Here is an 18,094-nt window from a genome sequence, read left to right on the forward strand (position 1 = left end):
ACTTGTTCTTGAATGGTCCATGAACTAGGAATGATTATTGTATTTTTAAGTGCTTGAAAAAAATCAACCATATCAAAGTATTATTTTGTGACGTGGAAATTAAATGAAATTCAGATTTCAAGGTCCATCAGTAAGGTTTTAGTAGAACACAGCTACACTTAGTTGTCTGTATATTGTGTATGGCTACTTTTGTGCTAGAAGAGCAGAATCGAGGGATCGAGACAGAGACCATATGGCATTCTCATGGCTTTGCACTGCTGTTTGGTGCACTATAATCAGTGCTTCAAGTGTTGTGTGCATCACTGTGTTGTGACATTTTACTTTATTATCAGTGCATGCCCATCATGTAAAAACAAGAAAAGACGAAAAAAAAGTAGACTTGGAATGTTACACTTTTAAAGCACAGTGGAGTGTGGATTATTGAATTATATACAAAGCCTTCTGTTTATTATGCTGTAACACTATAGCTGTGTTAAAGAAATACAGTGTACACTGACATTACCAGACTAAGCACTCATCACAATATTTCCAACTCACAGGAAAGTAATGGTCAGAAGAGTTAGAAAACTTAAAAAGGAATATCTTATTTTAGTAGAATTTCTTCACAAAATTGAAAAATGAAAATGAGGCTGTACCCAGAGTAAATTTTCAAGTGGCTCATTTGTTAGCCAAGTGTGGAAGTCATTTGCCAATCAATGGTGGGTTAACTAAATCGTGTTTGATTGCAGCAGGCACAGAATTGTGTCTGGAGAAAGTAAACTTGTTTAAGACTATGAGCCTTTTGGCAAGAACAGTTGTTCCAAGAGTTGACAGCATCAATAATCAATTAAAAAACAAGGCAAATGATTTTGAGTGGTTTCCCTTGGCTCTTGATGAGTTGACAGCTGTTACCAATACTGCTCAGTTGTTTATTTGAGAAATCAATGCTGACTTTGAAGTTATTGAGGAATTAGTTTTAATGAATAATATGTGTGGAATAACTACAGACAAAGATATTTTCAAAAAGTTAAGAAAACACTTTGTGTATAACCTGAAGTGCAGTCTGCTAGAATGTATTATAACTGATGATGGAGTCTGTGTAGAATGGAAAAAGCTCAAGTGGACAAATTTATAAAGCTGTGAAAATTTAAGATGATTAAATTCTATGGTTATTCATTGTTTTGTTTCTTAGCAGGTATATATATATATATATATATATATTTTTTTTTTTTTTTTTTTTTTTTTCCTGAGACAGAGTCTTACTCTGTTGCCCAGGCTAGAGTGCCGTGGTGTAAGCCTAGCTCATAGCAACCTCAGACTCCTGGCTGGGCTCAAGCAATCCTCCTGCCTCAGCCTCCCAAGTAGCTGGGACTACAGGCATGTGCCACCATGCCCGTCTAATTTTTTATATATATTTTTAGTTGTCCAGATAATTTCTTTCTATTTTTTTGGTAGAGACAGAGTCTCGCTCTTGCTCAGGCTGGTCTCAAACTCCTGACCTTGAGCGATCCTCCCGCCTCGGCCTCCCAGAATGCTAGGATTACAGGCGTGAGCCACCGTGCCCGGCCCCTCTTAGCAGGTATTTTGCAGAGAATATTTGAATCTGTCGTGTAATATGGAACCAATAGTGTCATAACGTTTGCCCTTGTTGACTTAGCCATTGTCAGGTCCATGAATTTTTTTGTCAGAAATAAAAGCTGAATATCCTCATGCCCTGCAGTACAGTAGTTTGATTGCTTAGTGGTGGTAAGATTTTATTGCAAACTTTTGAGTGTAAGGCCAAGATTGAAATTTTTCAGAATGGGTTGAATGGCTTTAGAAATCAGTTTTTATTGCAGACTTGATAATGTTTCTTAATTAATTCACCCTAAAATTGCAAGACAAAATAGTGCTTATATCAAAACTAATATTGCAGTAAAGTTATTTTGATGGCAACTAATGTTGTTTGAATCACAAGTAATATCAAGTCATTTTATATAGCTTTTCATGCTGTCAAAATTAAAACAAAGAAATGAGGTTTCCATTCCTACCCAGAGTTTCAGTAGATACATATTTTTGAGCTCAAACTACAGTTTCAGCAGCATTTTTCAGACTTTGATGCAAGTACAAAGGAAATTTCCATATTATGAAATCTATTTAACTATGCAGTTGTGGCATTTTTAATTGGAGTGATTAATCTGCAATGTATTTATCTGATATGATAAAAGGGAAATACTAAAAGGAGAAAATTCTTTAAATGCCTTCCAAACAATGAATATACTTGAAATCATATGCTTGCGATTTGATATTGTTATGTGGCAGTATCTAACTGATACTTTTTGAAAAAAGACATTTTCAAAGATGAAAAACGTAAAATCTTATCAAAAATTAGCACTAATACTATAGGAACATTTGCAGTTGATTTTAATGATAGAGAACACTAACTTTGAATCCCATGTATTTAAGTGAAATATATCCCCCCAAAGAGTTCCATTCTTCTCATTAGTAGACCTGTCTTACAGAAAGTTGTACTCTGTTGTTATTACTATATTTTGAATTTCATTAATAAAGATTATGGACATTTTTGTCTCATTATATAAGTACTACATAATATCCTCTATTTTGCTCATCACCCCTCAAAGTCTAAAGTGTTTACTGTCTGGTCCTTTACAGAAAAAGATGTTTTGTATCCTTCATAGTTGTGTACCTGTACTTATTAGCAGAATTAATGTTTTTGTGTCATAGTGACTTTAATAAATTAATTAATTTTTTCCACTTTACCCCTCCTTCCTCCACAGTGACTTTAAAAGGAAATAATTTATGGAGCAGCTTTGTTTCCACTGGATTTATTAATTGCAGCTTATGCATTGTAATAAGACCTTACTGTTCTTTGTTAATGTTCCTAAATTTGAAGGAAGAGACTTTCTATGGTGTCCTGCATTCTGTGGATAGATCTACTAGACATTGAAATTTGTAATGGTGTAAAAGTAGTGTACTATTTGCTGCAGTGTGATTCTCAAGTCACATAACTCTACCTTCAAGGAACCTGTACTGGATGGAATAAGGGCCAAATAATATGCCAGAATGCAGAAAGCACTAGCTTTATTTTCAAGAACATGCTGAAGTCAGTTGAAATGCTTAGGACTAGTCATGTTTAATTTTGAGAAAGAATTTTTGAGCTCCTCAAGAATAGATAAAATATTGAGAAAGAGGAAAAGTCAAGCTCTCAAACCAAAAGTTTAATTCCCTAAGGAAGGCCTAGAGAAGTATTTTGATTTTCTCTACTACTTGTAGTCATTGGTTTCCTGTTCCAGGAAATAAGAGTAGGGCAGTTTAGACTCTTTTCCAGCATATCATTCTTCTGTCTCTGGACTCCCATCCTGTGTAGTCTTGGGAGGAAAATGTCTTTGCATGGAAGCCTTGGATGGTTCTAGGAGACTTTTGGGAAGCTTGGAAGAAAAGCCAGAGTTACTAGACTGGAGGACTTTGGTGGAAAGCAGAGGTTTAAAGGATATTCTAACTAGCATCTTATAGAAAGGAAAAAATTAATGATAGTTATTTGTGCAGTCAAAAAGCTGTAGAGAATGACAGGATTGTAGAAGATTGCACATTGAAGAGTAAAAAGGGTTCAGATAGTTTAATTCATAGTTTTTGTGTATGGGGCAATTAAATGCATATAAAAAGTGCATGTGCAGCTATAGGCTGGCTGTTCCTTTAAAATGAGTTCCTTAAGTATAACTTTTTATTTTGGGGGCCAAAAAGTTTTAGTGAGAACTAATTTCTACAGTTTTAACTAACATCAGCAGAAATATATTTATGTGATATTTGTATATTTATTTCTACATTGTCAAGAATAAACTGAATAAAACAAGGCCATCTTTGCTATGATTGCAGCTTGTGGTTATTATAAATGAACAAGGAAAACTAGTGTCCAATTTATGTACCTGTAAAATGAATCAATAGTTCAGAGCTCTGTAACTTCTCTCCCTGTTAGCTCCTTGGTTATTCTATTATGATCACCTTTGTACTTCCCAAATTGGAAACTTTGTTCAGTTTTATAAAACTGTGGTTCCCCAACCCCCGGGCTAACGACTGGTTCTGGTCCGAAGACTGGTTCTGTCCCGTGGCCTGTTAGGAACCGGGTGGTACAGCAGGAGGTGAGCGGTGGGCCAGGGAGCCAAGCTTCATTTGTATTTACAGCGGCTCCCCATGGCTCACATCACCGCATAAGCTCCACCTTCTGTCAGATCAGCAGCAGCATTAGATTATCATAGGAGTGCGAACCCTACTGTAAGCTGCACATGTGAGGCATCTAGGTTGCCTGCTCCTTAGGAGAATCTAATGTCTGATGATCTGAGGTGGAGCTGAGGCAGTGATGCTAGCTCTGGGGATTGGCTGCAAATACAGATTATCATTAGCAAAGAGATTTGACTGCACAGTGAATGTAATGTGCTCGAATCATCCTGAATCCACTCCTGCTCCCCCCACTGCCCATCCATGGAAAAATTGTCTTCCATGAAACTGGTACCTGGTGCCAAAAATGTTGGGACCACTGTTATAAGATGTATTCAGATAACCTTGAATGAAAGGTAACTATTTGACTTTCAAAGTAGTTTTAAGCAGATATTTTAAAGAACAATAAAAAATGTTTTAAAGTTGGTGCTAAACACTTAAAGTCATTATGTTTTATGTTTAGGTCTCTGAAAGAAGATGAATTTGGCTGAGATTTGTGACAATGCAAAGAAAGGAAGAGAATATGCACTTCTTGGAAATTATGACTCATCAATGGTTTATTACCAGGGGGTGATACAGCAGATTCAGAGACATTGCCAGTCAGTCAGAGACCCAGCTATCAAAGGCAAATGGCAGCAGGTAAGATCACGTTAAAGTATTCAGTGAACGAGGGTGGCAGTAACCTGTTACACTTGAGAGATTACAGTTAGAGAATTAGTTTGAGGTATTGTAAATAGTTCTTATTTTTCTGAATGTTGAAATATATTTAAAATGTACTTTGAATAATTTTCTAATGTCTTGCCTAATTAATGTTTTATTTATTCTTGATCATATATTTTTTTTTCTTTTTCACATTTTAATATCTCTAAAATTGAAGCATGTCTTCTAATCGATATTTTTTTTTTTCAATTTAATTTTACAGAATCAAAGAGTCTAACAGTATATCTTGTTAGATACAGTATGTCCTCATAATGTATACATTATTTCTTGTACAATGATATGAAATAATATGGGAAATATTCATGATAAATTATTAAGTGAACAGTGCAAGTTAAAAACAACAGTTTCATATTTTTTCCCCACCCCCCCCTTTCCCGAGTCAGCACCTTCAAGTGTTACCACTCCCCAAACGGTGCGCAATGCACGATCATATATTTCTTTCTTTCTTTCTTTTTTTTTTTTTTTTTTTTTTTTTTTTTTTTTTTGAGACAGAGTCTGGCTCTGTTGCCTGGGCTAGAGTGCCATGGCGTCTGCCTAGCTCACAGCAATCTCAAACTCCTGGGCTCAAGCAATCCTTCTGCCTCAGTCTCCTGAGTAGCTGGGACTACAGGCATGCGCCACTATGCCTGGCTAATTTGTTCTATATACATTTTTAGTTGTCCAGATAATTTCTTTCTATTTCTAGTAGAGATGGGGTCTCGCTCTTGCTCAGGCTGGTCTTGAACTCCTGACCTTGAGCGATCCTCCCACCTCGGCCTGCCAGAGTGCTAGGATTACAGGCATGAGCCATGGTGCCCGGCCTGGATCATATATTTCATGAAGTATGTTTTGAAGATATTTAATTCTAATTGAACCTACTTTTAATTTTTTTTCTGCAGTTACTTAATTGTGTGTGACTACAGATTTTCAAAATAAAGTATTTCTACTTGCCCTTTTGCCTTTCATTTTTACATGTAGTTTTTACCCATTTCATAAAACTTTTCAAGAAAGTTTCCTCATCTTTGGAAAGACTCATTACAAATAAAAATGAGTTCGTAATCTAATAAAAAATTAATATGTTTGCTGTCTTTTCCTATACAACTTGATTATTTAACAGTACAGTCAATAAAAACTTGAATTATAATTTTCCCACTTAACTGTTTTTTTAATTTAGTTTGAATTTGATACTTTAATTGATCAATATCTTTTAACATAGTTCTTGTTTTTTGGTGGTGCCCTAATTCCAAATTCATTGTAACTTTAAAAAAAAACAATTTTTTTAACAAGTAATACTTACAAGCAATATATCTTTATTTAAGAAAATGAATAAATAAAACCGTCCATCTTCAATAAAGTTTAGTTAAACAAAATTGGCTTTTGTTTTATACGGGCTTATTAAGTTTGTATTTTTCACCTGTTATACTAAAACAATATACCATACTTTTTCGAAAACTTTAAGTCAAAACATATGGAACACTTCATAAGTTTGTGTGTCATCCTTGTGCAGGGACCATGCTAATCTTCTCTGTATTGTTCCAATTTTAGTAAATGTGCTGCCAAAGCAAGCACTCTCCACTCAGTGTTAAAACTTAAAATCTTTTTAAAATTAAAAGTACAAAGTCAAGCATTTCTTTGAAGTTTCCATTTCATGTACTAATGCCTTTCAAGTGTTTCTTCTAATTTTTCCACTAGTTAGAAATTGATGTTTTACTAAGTTTTGAGGGTAAATTTGGCTTATTTTCTGATTTAAGTATTACCAAATTATAACGAGTGAGAATAACACACTTGGTGTAACTCAGGCTGAAATTTTAGTTGTTTTCTTCTACCCTTCCTACAGCCACAGGCAAATTAGTTTGTTAATCTATTATGGAAATATTTTTGACATATTATTAATTGTGTATGTTAAATCATGACCATTTCTATTCAGATATTTCTACTGTGTTCTTTACCTTGGTTTCTGAAATTCATTTCTCCTAGTACGGCATATTATATAATTGTATGTATTAGTAATTGAATTTTACCTAGATTTTTCTTTGGTTCTGTACCTCCTTCATATGTTCCTTTTAATATAGTATTCAAGATAAAGGTAAGGGAAAGTTTCTTATGCTTTGCTTTACAGTAAAATATGGCTTCTGGTTAAAAAAAAAATTAGAATCATTAAAATGGATTTATAAATGTAATTTTCAATCTTTATCTGTTTGCTTTTGAAAATTTTTTGAGCTCAGAGTTTGAAAACACAAAAATTCCCTTACAGTAGGTGCTCAGTTAAATTTTTTAAAATAGGAAAAAATCTTGCTTTTGAACTCAAAATAAACTTTACACGGGACTTGAAAGTCTAAGTAAGGCCAAAAGAATTCAGATTTTAGGTGAGGAGAATTTAAATAAAAAATGGAAGTGTATAATTCGTACTGTTATACTGCTTTTGACTTTTAGATACTCGTGACAGGCATTTTATATTTTGTGATATTGGGGATAGGAAATGCTGATGAAAATTTGGCTGATAATTTTTTTGAAATCTATGTATAAATATATTAAAAGGATTTAGCATAACATTTTAGATTTCTGGAAATGGATAACTTGTTACTAACTTAGTTGCTTGTTTTAAATTGTATTAATGATCATCACATTTTTTGGTAGAAATAGAGTTCCATTATGAAAGATATATAATTACTTCCCTTATTAAAAGGTGTATATAATTATCTTTTCTCAAACTAATTTCTGCCCTTCCCTCTACCTTACTTTAAGTAGTTCTTTGTATTTCTGAATATGTTTTAATGATTCATTTTTGCATACTTTGAATGGCATTAAGAAAACTTGCATTCTGTAGCAATTGATTACAATTTATGAAATCTTTAAACAGTTTCTAGAGTAAAAGCTAATTTTTTTTTAAGGTTCGGCAGGAATTGTTGGAAGAATATGAACAAGTTAAAAGTATTGTCAGCACTTTAGAAAGTTTTAAAATCGACAAGCCCCCAGATTTCCCTGTGTCCTGTCAAGATGAACCATTTAGAGATCCTGCTGTTTGGCCACCACCTGTTCCTGCAGAACACAGGTAAATGGGGCTTTACATTCTCTTTAGGTACTTCAAGTTTATTGATATTCAGAATGGAGCTTGATTTGAACAAAGTATGAAAAAGCATTTTTGAGGACGTGTAAATTTAATATGTTTTAAATTTTCACACTTCTAAGTTTACAGTTGGTATTTGATAAAAAGCAGAACTAAATCACTTGTCCTATATCTTGCTTTTCAAATGCTTTATTACTATAATAATAATAGAAGCCTGCTAGTCCTAAAATTTATCAGTTAAGAGAGATCTTTTGGGTTTCATAGTATCAGCATCAAAACTTAGATAGTTTTGCTTTTTTTTTTTTTTTTTTGCTTGAAGAGACTCTTAACAACTTCAAGTGAAATTGGATGTATCTAGTTGGGCCTGTAGCCAATTTCCAGAGTCTTAGTGTAGAAGGAACCTTACCAATAATGTTTGAGAGGCTTATTTCTTAAAGGTCAAATTTCCTAATGTGGCATATAAGGCTCTAAGTTTCTCTCCCACCAGTTTTCCCTGACATCCAGTGTATGCATCCTCTATACTAAACCTCTCGCTTTTTGCCTTTTCTTGTCCTCTTGTCTGTGCACGCTCTGTTCTTCAGGGAATATCCATAATCTCCGTCTCTAACTAAGCAACTCATATTCATTCTACAGGTTTCAGCTTCAGCGACTCTCCCCTCTGCAGCCTTTTTGATTTGTCTAGGGATAGCAGTTTGTTTATAGCAGTTATCATGTTGCACTTATTTGTCTCTTCACAAGATTAGGAGTGTTGCAAGGACAAAGGACATGGTTTTTTTTTTTTTTTGAGACAGAGTCTCACTCTGTTGCCCAGGCTAGAGTGAGTGCCGTGGCGTTAGCCTAGCTCACAGCAACCTCAAACTCCTGAGCTCAAGGGATCTTCCTGTCTCAGCCTCCTGAGTAGCTGGGATTACAGGGATGCACCACCATGCCCGGCTAATTTTTTCTATATATATTTTTAGCTGTCCATATAATTTCTTTCTATTTTTAGTAGAGATGGGGTCTCGCTCTTGCTCAGGCTGGTCTTGAACTCCTGAGCTCAAACGATCCGCCCACCTCGGCCTCCCAGAGTGCTAGGATTACAGGCGTGAGCCACCGCGCCAGCCAGGACATGGTTTTATTTACTTAAAACAAAAATCAAATAACAAACCATTGCTAACACAGGGTTTGGCACAACATAGTAGGCGTTCAACCAACATTGAATGAATAACTCCATTAATTTCACAAGTGAGGAAACTGAAGCCTGGGAGACCCTGACTTGTAAGTTAGGCTAGACCAGGATGTGAGTTTAGGTCTTTCTGGCTTGTCTGTCTACTTTATTGTGAAAGTGATAATGTGGCCAGAGTGTGGGACCATAGAAAATAAGTTTTTCCTTTGGTCAGTAGCTACAATCGTCTGTTTAACTTACTGATTTCTTGAAGTTTTCTAAAAACATTTTAAGAATTATGGAAAGTGGTTAATTTATTCCTTCAGGATTTTTTCCACTGAGTTGCAGATAATTTTGTGATTTTCATTGCAAAAACACTAGATAAGGATTTTTTTTAAAGGTTTACAACAATTTTTTTTTCTTCTGACGTAACCACCTTCATATGTTTTTGGATTAAGGTGACTCTTATTCCTCAAAAGATAGTGTTTGAAGAGTTGTAGGATTGTTATCATGGAAGTTCCAAAGTAAAGACTGAAAAAAAAAAAATGGCATTGTGATCTATCAGAACTTGAAATTTTTCTGTATGTGTATATAATGGATACCTTGTTTTTTTACTGAAAGTTATTAATTCTGAAATATACTCTAGTTTAAAGCTAAAAGCTGACAGTAACTTTAAATATAGGAATATATGTTCAGAATTGCTAGAGCACCATGATTCATTTCTAAAAGCAGCGTCCACGGTTAATAGCTCTAATATTCATGGCTCAAACTGAATAAAAAATTGTGGATGGCATTTTCCCATTGATAAATATTAACCTGAAAACTTTTCATTAGAATAACAGGACAATTTTCTTTGTCCTATCTTAATTGTTCATAACATAGATCTAATTTAATTTTAGACTTGTTTTTAAATCCTTTTTCTTAATGAAAGTGAAAGATGAATGTATCAGAATGTATTTCTTTGAGCCTCCTTTCTCTGTATTAAATTTTTAAAAAAGTTTCCCTTGTGTGTAGCCATTGTATGTATGTTTTTTTGTCCCTTTGTGAATCAGAAATCCTTAATCATAGCAAATGTGAGACTGTATATTGCCTGGAAAAAAAAAAGATTCCCATTCCCACGTATATCATCAACAGTAGGAAAACAGCTAACAACGCCACAAGGGTTTTTTTTTGTTTTTTTTTTTTTGAGACAGAGTCTCACGCTGTCACCTGGGCTAGAGTGCCATGGCATTAGCCTAGCTCACAGCAACCTCAGACTCCTGGGCTCAAGTGATCCTCCTGTCTCAGCCTCCTGAGTAGCTGGGACTACAGGTGCACGCTACCACATCTGGCTTATTTTTCTATTTTTTAGTTGCCTGGCTAATTTTTTCTATTTTTAGTAGAGATGGGGTCTTGAACTCCTGACCTCAAGTGATCCTCCCACCTTGGCCTCCCAGAGTGCTAGGATTATAGGCATGAGCCACCGCACCTGGCCCACAAGGTTTTATCAGAGAAGGAATTATGTTTAATACCTTGAGTAATAGCATGGGATCAGTAATTTTAAACTTTATGAATAAAATCTTTAAGTAAGCAAAACAACAGGTCCTTCATCAATTAACAATGTAAGGCAAATGTTAATGAAGTAAATCTTACACTGGTTCATAGCACAGAATGTGTACAGGGCTAAAAAATAAGTAAATATTCAGATTGTAAGTTTAGAGTTAAAAGTTGCTGGAAGTTAGAATTGTATATTTTTCTCCTTTTACCAACTTTATTTCTTCTCCAAATCATGTAAAACAAACATAATAAAATTTTCGTCTAGAGATATAGTCCTTGGATATTCTTGGTTTAATGGAAAGGTACTTGACTTAATCTATGAGATCTTGAATTCTGCTTCCGAACATCTACTTGCTTTATGACCTTGAGCAAATTATTTAACTTCTCTAAACATTAGTTTCACTATCTCTAAAATGGAGATCTTTACCTCATGGAATTAGCATAAGAACATTTAATGTCTAAGACAGTAACTGGCAGGTAATAAGTAATTAAAATTAATGGTCAACTATGAAATAAAGTACTAAATATTCTTTCAGACAAATATCAAGAGAATAACAGAATTAAAAAATGATAGCCTCATTTATAAAACTTCTTAAGTAATTTTATTTGCTCCCTGAAAATTCTATATAATTCCTTAGTTTTCTGAAACATTTTGAGTAATTGTGGCAGAGAGGATATGGCTTTTTAAATGTCCCAGTTTTATGAAGTTGGTGATTATTTTCAGGGAAAGAATGATAGTTAATAATTATTAGTCACTTACTATGTTTTATAAGCAGTATCTTATTTAAACCTCCAGTGATCTTATGAAGTAGGTACCGTTACTGTGTACCCATATTGTCATTGCTAATTCATTATTATGAACCCCATTTACAGCTGAGGAAATTGAAGCTTGTGGAATTTGTTATTTTTCCAAAGTCATCTAAATAAGAAAGTGGCAGAGCCAGAATTTAAACCCAAGTTTCCTCAACATCAGGAGTCTGCTTTTATCTACTCTGCTATATCACTTTTGCACACCATACTCAGTGGTATCTGTGGGTATATTTTGATATACATCTATATATCCTAATATTGTTAAATTGTTAGTGGTAGGAGAATAAAGAAACTGAAAATGCTTAATGAAATAAATATTGATATTTTAAGTATAACTAAAAAAATTTTCTATGGGAGCATCACACTGAAATCACTTCACTTCATTAACTTTTAAGACAAAACTACTTCTTCATCCTACTGCAGCATACCAAGGTAATCTGTATACCATGGTTTTCTATCAGTGGTTTTGCCACATTGCTTGAAGTTTTACCTTCTGTGTCATGCATCTGCTAAGTTTAATCATTATTATGGTTTTTTTGTTTGTTAGTTTTTTTCTAAGAGATGAGGTTTCACTTTGTTGCCTAGGCTGGAGTGCAATGGTATGTGATCATGGCTCATTGCAGCCTCAAATTCCTAGGCTCAAACAATCCTCCCACCTCAGCCTCCTGAGTAGCTAGGACTACAGGTGCACCACCATGCCTGTCTGATTTAAAAAAATTTTTAGAGATGGGGTCTTACTGTTTCCCAGGCTGGTTTTAAACTCTTGGCCTCAAGTGATCCTCCCACCTCAGCCTCCCACGTTGCTGGGATTATAGGTGAGAGCCACCGCACATGGCCCATGACCATATTTTAAATTACCAGCAGTTGCTTGAATAAATCAGCACAATTTTTTAAAGAGATTAGATTCATTGCCTTAAATGTGAGGAAATTGAGCTACAAAAGTAGGATTATGATGGGAAGTAGTGGCAATATTAGAATTAAAATCCAAAGAGATGGAGGCTGCATATTGTTCTTAGTGTCCTAAGTTAAAAGATTTATTGATGGGCCGGGCGCGGTGGCTCACGCCTGTAATCCTAGCACTCTGGGAGGCCGAGGTGGGCGGATCGTTTGAGCTCAGGAGTTCGAGACCAGCCTGAGCAAGAGCGAGACCCCACCTCTACTAAAAATAGAAAGAAATTATATGGACAGCTAAAGATATATATAGAAAAAATTAGCCGGGCATGGTGGCGCATGCCTGTAGTCCCAGCTACTCGGGAGGCTGAGACAGGAGGATCGCTTGAGCTCAGGAGTTTGAGGTTGCTGTGAGCTAGGCTGACGCCACGGCACTCACTCTAGCCTGGGCAACAGAGTGAGACTCTGTCTCAAAAAAAAAAAAAAAAAAAAAGATTTATTGATGAAATGATTTTATAATATTTTACTTGTAGGCTTATTAAGTACATTATCTTTAATGAGTTGGCCTCTTCCAGTGAGACCTGTAGCCATGAAACTAAGATTTTCTGTATTGGAGCAGTATTTGACATAGCATATATTTGATAAACTATTCTTTATTCAGCTTAATTGAAGTACAGTTGACAATTAAAAATTGTATTTATTTAAGGTATACAATTTGACGATTTGATATACATTGTGAAATAGTCACCACAGTAAACTATAATAATTAGCATATTCATCACCTTACATAGTTTATCATTTTTTCTTCTGTTTTTCTTTTTCATTTTGTGGTGAGAACAGTTAAGATCTTCCCTCTTAGCAAATTTCAAGTATATATTATTGTTAACTATAGTCACCTTGCTGTATGTTAAATCTCCAGAACTTACTTATCTTACATTACTGAAACTTTGTACCCCCTAACCAACATCACCCCATTTCCCTCTCCCCCACCCCCTGGTAACCTCCATTCTATTCTGTTTCTATGAGTTTGACTCTTTTAGATTCCTCATATAGGTGAGATCATACAGTATGTGTCTTTTTGCATTTGGCTTATTTCACTTAGCATAATGTCCTCCAGGTTCATCCACATTGTTGCAAATGGCAGGATTTCTTTTTTTTAAGGTTGAATAATATTCCATTTTGTGTGTGTGTGTGTGTGTATATATGTGTGCATGTGCACACACATACACCACATTTTCTTTATCTGTTCATCTGTCAACTGACATTTAGTTTGTTTCTATTAATATATCTTGACTATTGTCAATAATGCTAAAATCAACATGGCAGTGCAGATATCTCTTTGACATATTGATTACATTTTCTTTGGGTATATACTCAGTAGTGGGATTGCTGGCTCGTAAGGTAGTTCTATTTTTAACTTTTTGAGGAACCTTTATACGGTTCCCCATAATGACTATATGGTACCAATTTACATTTCCAAGTGGTAGGTCTTTTTTTTTTTTTTTTTTTTGAGACAGAGTCTCACTTTGTTGCCCGGGCTAGAGTGAGTGCCGTGGCGTCAGCCTAGCTCACAGCAACCTCAAACTCCTGGGCTCAAGTGATCCTCCTGTCTCAGCCTCCCGAGTAGCTGGGACTACAGGCATGCACCGCCATGCCCGGCTAATTTTTTCTATATATATTTTTAGCTGTCCATATAATTGCTTTCTATTTTTAGTAGAGATGGGGTCTCGCTCTTGCTCAGGCTGGTCTCGAACTCCTGAGCTCAAACGATCCGCCCACCTCGGCCTCCCAGAGAGCTAGGATTACAGGCGTGAGCCACCGCGCCCGGCCTCCAAGTGGTAGGTCTTTTTAAGTTACATCTTTTAAGAGCATTGGCAGTAAGAATAGGATACACAAGCCTGAAATTAATCATTTGGCTTGGTATGCATAGTGTGCTAAAACTCTCATAGGCCTTCTAATGTTATTTCATCAAGAACCTAAGGAAGTGGTATAATGTGTTTCTGTGTACATATAGATCAGAAGATTGATTTTTTTTTATTGAATTAGTGCTGTTATGTAGATTTTTAGCAAAGGGAAAATTCTTTTTGACTTAGTATTAAAGTTGTTGCCTTGTGTTTCTTTTTTTTTTTTTTTTTTTGTTGAGACAGAGTCTCACTTTGTTGCCCAGGCTAGAGTGAGTGCCGTGGCGTCAGCTTAGCTCACAGCAACCTCAGACTCCTTGGCTTAAGCGATCCTACTGCCTCAGCCTCCCGAGTAGCTGGGACTACAGGCATGCGCCACTATGCCCAGCTAATTTTTTCTATATAGATTTTTAGTTGTCCATATAATGTCTTTCTATTTTTAGTAGAGACGGGGTCTCGCTCAGGCTGGTCTCGAACTCCTGACCTTGAGCAATCCACCCGCCTCGGCCTCCCAGAGTGCTAGGATTACAGGCGTGAGCCACCGCACCCGGCCTTGCCTTGTGTTTCTTTGGGTACTCAGATTAAGTAGGTGGTAGCATTTTAAATCCCAATTTGCAGTGAAAACATTAAGGCCAAAATCAAATACTGGTAAGAGAGCAAATTACCCTCTCATTCATACAGATATTTCACCCAGGTTCTGGCTCAGTTATTTTGCTGAGATTAGAAGGCTGGAGAGCAAAGTTTTTATCAGTTCCACTACTGATTGTGCAAGTTCACTTGTCTATGCTTTATTTTTTCTTCTGTAAAATGTATATTGTAATGAGATTGCTTTGTAGGATGCTGGCACCTATTATATGCCAAGCACTGTACCTGGTGCTGTCCCATATATGGTGGGATACAGAAACAGACATGTTCCTTGCCCTCTTAAGCTTATATTCTTGTATTAATAGATGGATGTGAGAGTCATTGCTGAGGTGGAATTGACTGGATTTGGTGATTAGTGAGATATAAAGAATGAAAGAAAAATTTGACCAGATAATTACATATCTAGACCAAGCTGTTGAATAGAAGTGAGAACCAGACTTGGAGAGAGATTGAAATTAGTGATAGTTATTTCAGGATCATGAGCAACTAAAGACAAGAAAGAAATTTTAAGGTCATTCTTTATATGGTAGAGTAGGTTATTTGCCTAATACTACTGGCAGGTTGAGATTATACTCATTTTCATAATATTATGGAGTCATATTATCTTCCAGAATTCTGTTTCTGGAGTATGGGATGGACTCTATTTTTAGAAAATGAGTAGAATGTAGGTAGCAGGGCTGATTAACCCCAGTAATAACTGACATTTATTGTGTTCCTAGCTGTGAACTAGGTACTATGCTTTTACAAAAAGTTTTATTTCTTTTTTAATTTTCATAACCACATTTTAAAATAGGTACTATTATTATCACTCCTATTTTTTTAGAAGAAAAAACCCAAGGTTTAAAGATTCTAAGTTACTTTATCAAATGCTGCATATAGGTCAAATAGGGTGAGGATTGAGGACTGGATTGGATTTGGCGGCATGAGCGCACTGGCAGCCTTGACACAGTGTTGGTAGAATGGTAGACAGTGTTGGAGTGGGTTCAGAGAATGGAAGAGGGGAGCTGAAGACAACAAGTATGTATTAATATAACACAGTTCTTCCAATGAAGCTTGCTGAAAAAGGGAACAGAGAAAATGGTAGTTAGGGAAGGCAAGGAGTCAAGGTTTGTTGTTTTAGAGAGAAAGAATAACAGGATGTTTATATGCTGATGAGAATGTTGCAGTAGAAAGGGGAAAACTGATGATTCATGGACCAAGTGGACGACTGCTGGACCAGTGTCCCTGAGTCGACAAGAGGTGATGAGATCTCAGGCATGTGTTGAGGGAGTGCGTGGCTCAGAGTCACCCAAGGCAGATGGTTATAAGGGTGTGAATGCAGTGAGGTGGGAAGATACAGAGCTGAGCGCTTGTGCGGGTTCTTTTGTGATCATTTCAGGGAGGAGAAAAAACCAAACAAGACTGTCTGAGAATGAAGACTGAGCAGGTGTTTTTCAGGGTCTAAATTCTGATCTGAAGTGTCCTGGGGTGGGAGGACATTCTATTTGGCTGTTTTATGTTATTGTTTCCTTTATGTAAGTTTTCTCTAGGGAGTATTTGTCTTATTTTATAGAACTCAGTAGTCATTCATTTCAAATTTCTATTTTGGAATTCTAGGTATTTAGTTTAATAAGTGTCTAAACACTTGGTATTTCTATTTTTATGTTACAGAAAAGGCAACTGAAAGATAGAAATTGTAATTCATTAGAGATAAACTAAGGAGTGGGAACGAGATAGTGGTAAGTCAGAATGAAGCATAACACGTTACTTTTACATTTTCACTGAGAAGATCTTTGCCTTGCTGCACGTGAGCCTCTGTCATTTCCCCTTTTCGTGGCAAACTGCTGTATAACTGTAGTGTACATTTATTGACTTCCACTGTCCTTTTTCTCTTAATTACTAGAAATCCTGGCCTTCCAGTCATTGTAGCATTGGGACAGAATTTTTGAAAATATCGGATATCTTCCCAATTTAATAATGGGATACATTTTCTTATTCTTTCTAACCAAACTCTCTTTTCCCTCTTATGGCATCTGTGACATTATACTATTCTGCTTTTCTTCCTCTTATTTTTTATTCTGACTGTGGTCCCCTCTTCTTGTTGTTCCCTGGTTCTCAGCCCTCTGCTCTTTCTATAGTCATTTCAGCTCAACACACTCAGCACCGTTATGTCTGGGCACTATGGATGCAAAGACCAGTGGGAGGAAGGTTCCTGCCTCCGTTTTCCTTTGCCCAGAGCTGGATAATTAACCAGGCTACAAGGTTCTTACCCTAGCCCTGCCACATAGTGTCTTTGAGGACAAGTCATTCACCCTGTCCCTCGTTTTCCTCCTCTGTGAATTGGCGATCACTATGAAAGTTACCTCATAGGGTTATTGTGAGAACTAAATGATTTAATGCAAGTAAAGTGTGAAGAACAGCCTAGCACATAGGAAAAGCTCAGGAAATGTATGCAGTTTTCCTTCCTCACTCCTCACTTCCACTCCACTTGATGTGCAGTGGCCAGTGCCCTCGCCTCATTTAGACCTTTGTTCAGATGTCACCTAGAGAGTCCTGCCCTGACCACACTATTTAAAATATTTACCCCTTCACCTGTCACCACTCTGTCCCCTCTGTGCTTTATTTTTCTTCATAGCCGTTATTGCCACCTGATACTATTCTGTGTGTGTGCGTTTTGTTTATCATCTCCTCTAGATTGTAAGCCCTGTAAGGTCAAGGCCTTTGATTTGTTCACTGCTGTACCCCGAGCAATAAGAGTGTGGCCTGGCACAATGTAAGCATTCAATGAACATTTGTTGAAAGAATGAGTAAGTAAGTGCTTATTTAGATTTATTCCTGTGTTTAGCAATTGTTTTGTTTATCATTCCTTGCATGTTACTCTTTCTGAGTTCAGTTTCATCCTTGCTAAAGAATATTTAGTATTAATATTTCTTATACCAAAGGTCTCTGTTCGTGGAAAACTAAGTTTTTATCTCAAAATATCTGTATTTTCCTGACACTCTTAAATGATAGTTTAGTGTAGAATACTAGGTTCGTGGTTATTCTCTATGCTTTGAAGATAACATTAGTAATAGTATTATTACTTCTGACTTGTATTATCAGTCTATTTGTTGTTTGTTTATAGGTAACGTATCTTTTCTCTCATTATTTTTAAGATTTTATTTTTTGTTTTTTGCATTAAACAGTCTCAGTTCTCTAAGCGTAGATTTATTTTTATTTATGTTACTTAAG

The 18,094-nt window shown here is 35.9% G+C and overlaps 1 protein-coding gene and 1 non-coding gene across 2 annotated transcripts in view; one reads left to right on the forward strand and one right to left on the reverse strand.

The window, feature by feature from the left end:
- The first annotated feature begins 4,668 nt into the window (after positions 1-4,668).
- Positions 4,669-18,094, forward strand: part of KATNAL1 (katanin catalytic subunit A1 like 1) — a 50,746-nt gene continuing 37,320 nt past the window's right edge. Inside the window, exons 1-2 of the mRNA XM_069467391.1 lie at positions 4,669-4,830; positions 7,782-7,942. Of these exons, the coding sequence (XP_069323492.1) occupies positions 4,669-4,830; positions 7,782-7,942 (323 nt within the window). The remainder of the gene's footprint in view (positions 4,831-7,781; positions 7,943-18,094) is intronic.
- LOC138383055 (U6 spliceosomal RNA) lies at positions 6,353-6,459 on the reverse strand. The gene has a single exon (XR_011233511.1). It is a non-coding gene; the product is annotated as a U6 spliceosomal RNA (small nuclear RNA).

This window comes from Eulemur rufifrons, chromosome 4, assembly GCF_041146395.1.
Source record: "Eulemur rufifrons isolate Redbay chromosome 4, OSU_ERuf_1, whole genome shotgun sequence".
Classification (NCBI taxonomy): domain Eukaryota; kingdom Metazoa; phylum Chordata; class Mammalia; order Primates; family Lemuridae; genus Eulemur; species Eulemur rufifrons.